Genomic DNA, 11,175 nt, shown 5'->3' with positions numbered 1-11,175 from the left:
CAGACGAGAATACAATAAATGTAAACAGCCAGCATTAAAATCCTTGTAAAAAACAAAGGCCTATGTATTAACTGCCACACAAAAGTGTTGAGAAGTGGAAGGTTATTCCTACACCAGAAATGCAAATTCCCTTACCTAAGCAGAATTTTACACTGCATGCATGAAAGAGCAACTTACTTCCTGGGGATGCACATTTAAAGTAAATCTACATGCAAGAGTTCCGTGAGCCCATGGAAAGAAAACTGAAAGAAGTGACAGAAAAATCTCTTGCACTGAGGTTATGTATTTCAGCTTTACATGAAATATTTTATATATAAAACTCTGTTAAGTGATTTTTGTCCAATTTAAAAATCTAAAGAATTCAAAAATAAGGCATTCAATATTTTGAAAAAAGTACAGATTTACAAAATATGTATATTCTGTCATGAAAACTTCACACCAACATTATACACTTTGAAAAAAATACAAACAGGATATATTACAAATTTATGTAGCAATAACTTAGGTCATAACATGCAATAAAAAGTACATTAATCAAGGTACACAAGCTTTTAGAGTTTCAAAACTGAAGGGCTTATTTTTGCAAACACATCTGTATGCAAGTCAAATGTGGCACTTGAGAAGTTCTGGTAGCATTTCCTATCGCAAGTTAAATTGTACATGATGATTATGAGGATGTCTGTTAATGAAGTCGTCATTTCTTATGAATCATTCCAACTTTGTTCAACAATAGCAGAAACTCTTTTTTCATATTCACGCTTGTTTTCCTGATAAAGCTGTGCAGCCTGACTGTTGGCAGGACTATTTGGATTGGGTTCATCAAGCAGCGACTGGAGGGAAAAGAAGCCAAAAAAGCAAAGACATAAAGCAAAACTCATTAGCATTAACAGCAACACAAAAGAAAAAGTAACTGAAAGTAGAACCAATGCAATGTTTATGACGGTTATAACTAGAGTGAGCCCTGATCCTGCAAATGTTATACAGCATTATGTCTATCATAATCCCTTTGACAAGCACTTCTGACAAAGATTACTCTGACTGCACAGTCATACAGTGACTAGAAATAGTTCAAACTTAACATTGTAATACAGTGCTAAAGATTAAAGCCAGCAGTGCGCTTTCCCTCTGGAGAAGAATAGACTTGTATGTTATTTAGTACAGTTACCTGAATTGAGGTTAAAATAGATGAAACGTCGTATGTTGGACTCCAGCGATTCTGAAGGATATCTAAACATATGCTACCATCCGCATATACTAAAATAAAATAAGTTTCAGAATTATACCATTGTTATTTCAAGTTTACTCATGTCAAACAATGATTGAGCAACGGACATGCAACTATGTGCTGTACATGAAGAATTTTGTAACTAATCCTGAGAAAGAACATTTTGCAAAAAGGGGAATACACACACAAGGAAGAAAGCAGCTCCAGCAGTAATAGAGCATCAATTAAGGCACTGGATTTTGGGAGCTGGATCTGAAGAAGCTGAAGGCTACTTGTGCAATGGATCTTCCCCATCCCCTTGTTCCCCTCACCACCCCTCCAAAGAGATTTCCTTAATCTGAAAGATCTTTGTTGGCCTCTAAGGGAATAATAGTAGTAGTAATAATATTATTAATAATAATAATAATAATAATAACCCGCCTCTTCCTCTGGATCAAGGCGCGGTACAACACGAATGCAAACATCATATAAGTAATTAAACATTTAAAACTAATACATTATTAAAATCAGCACATCATTAAAAGGCAAATTTAAAATTCAATTGGGTAGGCTTGCCGGAAGTGATCAGTCTATTTAAAATTGTAATTTATTTATTTCCATTGGAATTGCTATTTAGACATGAATCTGTAATGTTTGGATTCAAATGATTACATTATTTGTGTATGTAGTTAATGAAAATTGCTTGCAACTATGAAGAATTTCTGGGTTGAGAAAGGTAAAACTATAAGGATGTTAAAAAGTTGTGGACTGTAGGAATGCACCTCATTGCACCTAAAATTTGATACCGGCATCATGGTGAATACTTACCATTGGGATGAAACATTTTTGATAAAAACCTAACAGTTGGAGGCTTATTTGGATATTCCTCTGAAAATTCTATTACTAGTTTAAAGGTACCTGTATTTTAAAGAAAAGAAAGAGAAGTTGGGAGAGAGAGGGGAAAAAATTATGTGCATGAAACTGCTTCTGAAAGCCAAAACATATTTTATTATTTATTTATTTAATATATCTATATCTCACCTCATTAACATACTTTGAAACAGTTTAGAGTCAGATTTAAAACGATTTGAAACATTCAAAAACAGCACCAAAACACTAAACTTAATAATTTATTTTTGTAAAAGCATTAATGACTAACATCAGGGCCTAGTACTCTAAAAAGACTGTTAGACTAAGTGTTTATTTTTATTGCAAGCAATAATAAAACATTGCACTACACAGCTATGAATAGAAATAACATCAGCATCCTCGTAGTACTTTAGCAGGCCACTCGAGAGAATGTGGAATAGAATCTAAAGCACAAAGTTATTCCACTATCAACTGCACTGAAAAAATGCAGATTGACTTGGAATGAAATGTTCATGTGACTAACACACACACAGAGTTCAAGATAACTACATGGTTAATCTGTTTAGCAGAAATTTATGAGTTATGAAATAGTGCATTTCAAATAAGTATTGATTAACAGTTCTGATATACAGCCCTTAAGGGCTTCTTTACACATTATGCATTTCCTGCACTGAAAGTATTTCTGTGCAAATCCCTGCACGAAATCCATGCTCACTCACTTGCTCTGTTTCTTTCTCACACATGTGTGAATAGGAGATACAAATTTTCTACACCTGCGTTTAATGCTATTTCCAAATGTGTTCTATATGGGGGAAAGCTTGATTCATAGATCCCCCTGAAATTATCTAATCTGGATCAAACTTATCCTGGGGAAAAGCAAAACTGCAGCGGTGGTGAGGTGTAGAGAAAACTGAACCAGAAGGTGAAAACAAGTTTCAAGGTTGTCCAGAACATATAGCTACAAAGTTTTCATCCTCAGGAGAAAATATATCATAATTTTTCCTTGATGAAAACTTTCTTGAGATTCTCTCCAAAGGTGGTTGTTCTCTCTAGAGGGAAGATCTCAAGAAAATAAGTTTTATTTTGAGAGAAAGGGACATCGGGATCTATGGTCCCGAGAAAGTTTCTCTTGCAGTGCAATCCTACAAATGTTTACTAAGAAGGAAGACCCACGGAGTTGAAAGGGACTTACTTTCTAGCTAATATTTTTAGAATTGCAACCCTAGAAACAGGCAGCCTTATTTGGCAACAGCTTGAAACATGGTTCTTTCAATGTGTGTGTTTTCATAGTTAGAAAGGAACACTTCAAAGAAAAAAAATTGCCAATATTCTGTAAATGATTTAAGTCTTTACTATAACCAAGAGCAGTTCCTGTCAAAAGCTAACTGAATCTGTGGGCTAGGGCAGAGGCATGGGAAGATTTTGCTATCACAACTTCTTTTAAAGGACACCTGCCGTTCTCCCTGTCTTAATAAGATCCCATGGGCTATACTTGAGAGCCTCAGGTGACTTGGCTTTTAAATAGCTATTTGCTTTATTGCAGGAGCTGAGCAAGAGCTGCTACTGAGCAAGGAAGCTTTACAAAAACTCTCATCCCTCCCCATTTTCAACCATAACTGACAGGGTTAAGTCTAGTTGAAGCCAGATTATTAAGTTTTAACATAGAATAGTTTCAGTAATTCAAACTTAAGTTTATAAAAAACAACAACAATATGTATCCTTATTTTATAACAGACCCATTCCAATTAATGATGTATTGTACATCTTTTAAACAAAACTTTTCATCCTACAAAGAAGCAGTTTTCCAGCTTCTTTAAACCCATTCCTCAAAGCACAATGGCTAAGAGTGAGAAGCAAATGGATCAACATCTGCTTAAGTCACTGCCATAATATTCACACACTTTACTGTGGTTATTTTCACAGAGACAGTTTTATATACAGATCTGTTCAAGGGGATTTCCAGTTGTTTTCACTTTCAAGGATCAAATATGAATCAAGAGCATGCGCTCTGAACAAAACTAAACATAACCAAAAAAAGCAGTACAAATGCTGGAATCTTAGGAGATGTGAACTGGCCCTTCAAACACTCCCCCAGAGTTTAGTAGATGATTTGGAGTTTAAGGTCTGGCTTTAAGGTCCAGCTCTGTTATTGCCTCTCTCAGATAATTTTGAATATCCAGTTGAACGTAAGTTACCTCAAATTTGGAAAGCACCCAAGCTGCTCAACAATAGTAATGTTAAACTGCTCCATTCTGTGTTCAAGTGCCTTGTTGATGGGAATTGCGGCCAAGACCCAATAAGCTAGGTATTTTTGTTTTTGTGTGGTGGCGTGGGGTAACTTCTCTCACTTTCAAAAGCAATTTGTCATGTGGCATGGGGGAAGTCTATTCAGGCAACACAAACCCAATGCTTCTTTGGGCATACAAACAGGTTGGGTGGTTCTTTGGATCCCAGTCTGTTGCTTCAGGGACTCCATTTGGACCAAGAAGCCATTGTCACTGGAGATAGAAATCCCAGGCATGGGCAGAAGGAGCTCCAGAGGAAATGGCTATCAAATGTAGGGTTCCAAATCTGTCCAAGCTAGTTGAGATGGGTAAATATTGGCTAACTCCAGACGATCTGTTTTTTAAAAAAATTAGGGTGCCACTATAGTAACATAGACTTGACCTATTTCAGAAGGTCAACAAAATGATCAGCTCTTTACCCACTTGGGCTGCAATCCTGAATACAATCAATCACAAATAGCTCCATTTAGATCAGTGATTTTGGGAGGGGGGTGGTATATATATTTTAGTGTCATTATTATGGTCAAACAAGTTTACATCAGCCTTCTCCAAAATGATGACCTTGTGGTGTGCTGGACCAAAATTCTCAATATTCCTAGCCAGCATGGCCAATGATGGGAGTTCCAGTCCAACATATTAGGAGGGCACCATGTTGAGGAATGTTGGTCTATAAACATACACTTAAATCAGTGGGAGTACTTGCCAATAGGTGCTGTCAGACTAGTGGATTTTTAAATCTTTGTGTCATTCAGAAACATAATATTTTGCATCCATGTTATAGGTAGGTGTTTGGCTATTGTTTCCTACTTTTCACATACTACTATGACAAATTGTAATGTTATCATAAATATAAACAATCTGATAGCATTTTTAAGTAATGTAGGCTAATATAGCACAACACTTCTGTGTTCAGAAAAATTTTGAGAAGCAAAATGGAGAAGATTAAAGAACTTACCATCTTCAAAGGGAGTACCTTCTGGCCTGGAAAGAGAGATAAAATCCTTTAATGTAATTGAACAAAAACGGAACTCTCACATACATAAACCTGTACTATATCTATAGTAGGCATTGGTAACGTCAAGATTGGATTACTGCAATGTGCTCTGTGTGGGGCTGCCCTTAAAGCTGCTCTGGAAGCTAGAGCTAGTGCAGAATGCTGCAACTCGGCTGTTGTCTCGAGCTGCCACTTTCCAGCATGTAACTCCTCTGCTGAGGGAACTGCACTGGCTGCCTATTTCCTACCTGGCCAGGTTTAAGGTTCTTGCACTTGTGTACAAAGCCCTAAACAACTTGGGGCCACGATACCTGAAAGAGCGCCTTCTGCCCTACCAACCTGCCCGCTCCTGATGGTTCCATATAGACCCATCCTCTGATTGGAGTCCACCAGGGGAAGAGCCTTCAGCATGGTGGCCCCTTCTCCTATGGAATTTCCTGCGCCACCTTTGTTTTCCTTTCGGCACCTCCTGAAAACGTCATTATTCCAGGAAGCCTTTCCTTAATGACCAGCCACAGTTCACTGTACATTTTGCTTCTTTTAAGATCTATTTTAAAGTATTTTATTCTGTTTTTATTTTATCTTGTACACCGCTCCGAAATTTTCAATGGGGAGCGGTATATAAATATTGTAAATAAATAAACAAATTTACTGAAGACAAACTTGATTCTCAGGTTCTATAGATATTTCAGTGCAGCTGAAGTATACAGCATTATGATTATGTTCAGTCAAAATGTTCATCACATCTTGCTCCACTCTTACTAAAAAGTTCCATGCTTGCACATTACCATTTAAAAATCATAAGAATGCTGAAGAGAAGGGGAAGAAGCATGAAAACTTAAGGAAATGAGTTCTGGCTCTCTCTTTACAATCCGTTTGCCAAAATGTGTCCAATTTAGCATTTGTAGAAGCTTCACACAGGGTGTTACCAGAAGACATTAATTTCTTTACAACTGAAGAAATTCTTCACTTACCCAAAAATAACTGCATTCCATTGCATTATATTGTTCTCAGATGGTGCACCACTGACCCCCACAGGCGGGTCTTCTTGTAATCTTTAAATAAAAGACAAGATACACACAGACATAAAAAATCCACAGCACGTACTCAAATGTTAACCATGCAGCTTGAAAAAAATCAGAATCATGTCACTAATCAAATATTGTACTAGCTTACTCTTGCAAAGTTAAAGATTGATACCACTAAGAATGTCAAATATATAAGCATTCCCTGTCTCTGATTCAGTATGATGCAAGTCAGGATGTAATCAAGCCATCATTACAATAAGAATTTAATATAATAAAGTTACCCACTTGGAGATAACTTTTTGGTAAAGTAATTGGGGTTTGATCACACATTGACAAGTACCTACTGAAAAAGGTATTGATTCTATCTATTTGAAGCAAACACAGGGAAATTACTGGAAGAAGTACAGATTGGGGAAATTTATCCCTCTTGATTCTGTCTGTACTGGAATACAGTTGAACTGTTCTGTTCTATTTTGGTAGGTGGAACAGTTTGACTTTAGCGTGTGCTGTGCCATCCCATTTCAACCCACCTCCATATGCTACCACATTGCAAAAAAAACCTCCCAAGTATTTTGCCTCAGTACAGAGAGCTTCAGCTATGGGGTGGTATATAAATTTAATAAATAAATAAAGAAACAAACAAACAAGTTAATTTTTACGTCATTCAATCCTTCAAGCTGGATTATTAACAGGACACCTTTTACAGAAGAGCTGAACAGACAGCGTGAAGTCCTTCCACGTGGCTAATATGACCTCTACAATCTTATTTCAAGCAGCACAGGAGCCTGGCTCCATTACCCTTGCTACACCATTATGTCATTATTATATACAACATTGTGCTATTAGTGATATTCCACTGATCACTCTTAACATTTAACATTTTGTGGAGGCAAAGGATATATTTTATTTGAGACACTGTAGGTAGTTCTTGCAGGAGCCCTAACATTAAACAGGTACACTTCCATTGATTGGGAAAGGAATACTTGCAACGGAGTGGCATTAGGCATAACAGGAAATCAACAACATGGTGTTGTCAGTCTGCAGTTCCTTGCCCTTATAACTATCCTGAATTTACACTGCTCTGATCTTCAAGCATGCTCAGTTCAACCAATTTAATGTCAACAGCACAAGCTACGTAAAACCTTGGCTAGAGAGAAAAAGGAACGTGACTTTTTGCTACATGATAGCCAGCTTGCATGCCAGTGCCCTGGTCGAAGCATTAAGCCCCATGTGCAGTTCAGAGATAGCTTTAGTTCTTAAAGCTTCATGAACACCACGCTGTGAAAAGCCTTTTGTTATAAAGATTTTGGAGCCCAAACTGGGATTTCACATGCAAAGGGACTTAACTGAAGATCACATGGATGCCACTTACTATGTCACCCTAAATGAAATAAACCCAACCAAAATGTATTTTCTCAAATTAAGTCAAGATGTCCTGAGCAAATAATAATGCTCAGCATGTACACAGTACATTTAGCATGTTCAAAACACTTCATATACAATGGGTTCGATCCAGATTTAGGGGACTGCAACTGGGCCGGGAAGCAGACTTCCCTGCCCCTCTTCTCCATGGCAGCCCCCCCAACCCCCTGAAAAAGCTACACAGAGAGCTGGGGGATCTCCTGTGGTGTGGTGACCTGTGGTTGAGATAACCTGTGGTGTGGTGGTAGGCAAATCTCCCAAAACTGGGTGGAAACACTGAGCAGACCCCTTTAGTCTATGGAAGGCAGATCCTGGATCCAACCCATTATCCAAGGAATACTTGTAACAGCAGAAGTGAGTGCTGAACTGGGGGCTTCTTGGCCACTATGCTCAACCAGCTATTTAGAAAATACTTGACATAATTACATTTTCCATAATGGGATAAGACAATTATCTGCAGTCCTACACAGATTGCATCCCATCCTAAATTATCTGCCAGTTCATAAAGTCAATTTTGCCTTTCCTTCTCTAATAATCCCAAAATAAAGCAAATTTTGACACCTTATATCTGTACTTTCTGACTATTCAGTTAACATGACATGGAACTATTACAATATAAATGTGATTTAAATGTTATTTAAGTGTTGAGGTTATAAACTCTTGATTTTATTGGAGCTGTACAGTTTCTCTTTGGAATCCATTTGCAGCGCCAGGAAGGGCATTTTGGATAGGATGTCTTTGTTGGCAGCCTGCTTGAGAAAAGAAAATGGCCATTATTTTGCCAACTTCAGCATAACGCCCCTCAGATGCCTCCAGATGTCAGTAAAAGCTAAGAGGCAAAGAACAACTATAGGAAGTTGCCCTAAACAAACACGGAAACACCAAAAGTTGAAATGGATGCAATCCAATGACTTCCTTGTATGAGTTATTCTTTTCTATATATTGTGACTGAAATTATGTCTATTACATTGACTTAAGCAGAGCTGGCTTTTTCATGAATATTTAAGCAGCTGGCTATATAGCAAAACTAAAATAAAGACCCTATGCTTCTCTTGACAAGTTCCCCCTACTGATTACCAGTAATGGAATTCACCAGCCAGCCTTTCAAAGAGTTTACATTCCCACAATAGAATTTATATACTAATGCACTTTGGATAAGCATAAGGGGTTGTAGTGGAGTGAATTCCAAATACACTGAAACTCTACTCTGGAGCAGATTCTTGAGGATTAAAAGATTCAGCAGGGCCAAGGGAAGAGGGGGATACTGGACTGGAAGGAGTTTTATTTACAGCTCCACCCGGTAACCTGAGGCTGCAACAATGGCTTCTTTTATTTTTGAAGCACTACATTGGAAAGATGCTTTGAGTGGATGCAAAGCATTGTCAGAGAAGTTCTATGAAATTGAAATCTCAAAGCTTATATTTTACAAAGATCCCTCTGCTCCCTTCTTTTAAAACCCCCTTCTTTTAAATCATTTCCTTAAAGCTTATTGTGGGTTTTTACGTAACACTCTATCCTGGCCTTGATAGGAAGGGAAAATGTTCCTTTAACCTTCCCAAACAGCAAAGGCCTCTGGCGTCCCCAGTACTTGGCACTGAGGTGAAACGGGGTTGGTTGGGGGGGGGGGGGGGAGAGAGAAGGGAAATCAGATGCGATCTTATCTATCTACCTACCTACCTACCTGGCCACTATTTCCAGAGAACGTCACAACATGTTCTAAACAAACTGGCACCCCTTGGCCATTCCGCAAGCTGTACTTCTGACGTGGTCAACCCAGCCCATTTCGATTCAACTCACTTTATCAACAAGACACGTATTATACAAGGGGTTGCCAAAGCCTAATGGGAGAACACTCTCGAATCTGGGTCAAAAAGTCACAGATCAATCTTCTTCCCCCACCCACCTTTTTTTGTTGGGAAAAGATTTTTTTAAAAATAAAATAAAATAAAGTGATCCTTTCAGTCTCCCCACCTCCCTCCCCCCGCCGCGCGAATAATCCTTCTAGAGGCATCTTGGTTTCCTTTCCCCTATTAGAGAAGAAGGACGGGGGTGAAGTCCAGGTGTGGGGAAACAGCAGAACCTGGAGAGGGGAGCTCCTAAACTCTTTGTCCTCCCAGCAGTTTGGGAGCAGAAGAAATTCAGCTCTCCTCGTTCCTTTCTCCGTACACAGAGAAAGCCCCCCCCCCGCCTCTCCTTCCGCTTGGAAGGGCGAAGAACGGCGACTGGGCTCCCCCCAAAGACGGCACCCCTTCCCCAGAAAAGGCAGAAAAAGCCCCAGCCCAGACCCTAAAGCGGGAGCGGGGGGCGCATTCTGGCCCTGGGAGCAGCAGCCTCTTGGAGGAAGAGCGTAGGGAAGCACTTACCTCTTGAAATCCCTCATGAGCCTCCGCCTGGCTGGAGTGGACATGATCCTCCCGCGCCCCCGATGGCAAAAGACTCCTTGCCCCCCCGCGAAAGACTCAGCAGCCCTGGCAACGCGGCTGTCTCCCTCCCCAGCGGCAGCGACCACCTCCTCCTCTTCTTCCTCTTCCTCCTCCTCCTGCTCCGCTGCTTCACAAACAACTCCGCAATGGCGTCTCCCTCCGCCGGTGGGGGGAGGGAAGCAGCCACCCTTCGCGACTGTACCACTATGCGCCTGCTTGGGAGGGGACCGAGAACGCCTTCGGAATGTACCACTGCGCCGGGACGGGAAGGAGACTTTTCGAGAGCCAAGGAGTCGAGTTGGAGTCGCCCTTCTTCCCAGCAGCGTTCAGCCGGTGTGCGGAGATGTTTTGCAGATTTCACCTACAGATTCCGGGAAAGAAAGAAAGTCAGACAGACTTGAATATATAATAGCGACTCCATGCCCCAGTCTAGTGGGAGAAAAGTTGTTGGGTTGTTCTTAGAATGGCAGGGCTGTGTTTTAAAAATATTGTTGCTGCTCTTTATTCAAGAGCGTCACAAGATCATAGAACAGGATAGATGCTCCTTATTACAGAAACGAGCAGTTTCGTTATAATATTTAGACCTCCCATTAACCCAAGTTCTCTGGGCCGTTAACAATATATAAAACAATCAATAGAAACAACACAATAGGGCAATTTCATAATAAAACATACTGTGTTTTAAAATATACAAATCTAAGTTTTATACAAATCTATGGTGTGCTACACTTAGAATACTGTGTACAGTTCTGCTCACCACATCTAAAGTGCAGAAAAGGACAACTAAACGATCAGGGGACTGGTTACAATAGCTAGGATTGTTTAGCTTGGGGAAAAAGGAGGCTAAGGGGAGACCTGATAGAAGTGTACAAAATTATGGATGGTGTGGAGAATTTGAATAGGGAGATATTTTTCTCCCTTGCCCATAATACTAGAACTCAGGGTCTCA

At 39.6% G+C, this 11,175-nt stretch overlaps 1 protein-coding gene across 1 annotated transcript; it reads right to left on the bottom strand.

Moving 5' to 3' along the window:
• Positions 1-267: 267 nt before the first annotated feature.
• On the bottom strand, positions 268-10,411 carry UBE2B (ubiquitin conjugating enzyme E2 B). The gene is made up of 6 exons (XM_063120737.1): positions 10,167-10,411; positions 6,328-6,408; positions 5,315-5,340; positions 2,033-2,122; positions 1,166-1,254; positions 268-830 (listed from the first exon to the last, which is right to left on the bottom strand). The coding sequence occupies exons 1-6, from the start codon at positions 10,208-10,210 to the stop codon at positions 702-704; spliced, it is 459 nt and encodes a 152-aa protein (XP_062976807.1). The 5' UTR covers positions 10,211-10,411; the 3' UTR covers positions 268-701.
• Between the last annotated feature and the right edge of the window lie 764 nt (positions 10,412-11,175).

The sequence above is a fragment of the Elgaria multicarinata genome, chromosome 3, assembly GCF_023053635.1.
Source record: "Elgaria multicarinata webbii isolate HBS135686 ecotype San Diego chromosome 3, rElgMul1.1.pri, whole genome shotgun sequence".
NCBI classification, from domain to species: Eukaryota; Metazoa; Chordata; class Lepidosauria; order Squamata; family Anguidae; genus Elgaria; species Elgaria multicarinata.
The sequence above is the reverse complement of the archived record's forward strand: the minus strand, read 5'-3'. Positions and strand labels throughout refer to the sequence as shown.

Bases quoted from the DNA above. Each gene is read 5' to 3' on its own strand.
- UBE2B (XM_063120737.1), bottom strand. From the start codon at position 10,210: ATGTCCACTCCAGCCAGGCGGAGGCTCATGAGGGATTTCAAGAG. The intron at 2,123-5,314 runs GTAAGTTCTTTA...TTTAAAATACAG, and splicing joins AGGTACTCCCTTTGAAGATG to GTACCTTTAAACTAGTAATA. The intron at 1,255-2,032 runs GTAAGTATTCAC...ATTTTATTTTAG, and splicing joins AAAAATGTTTCATCCCAATG to TATATGCGGATGGTAGCATA.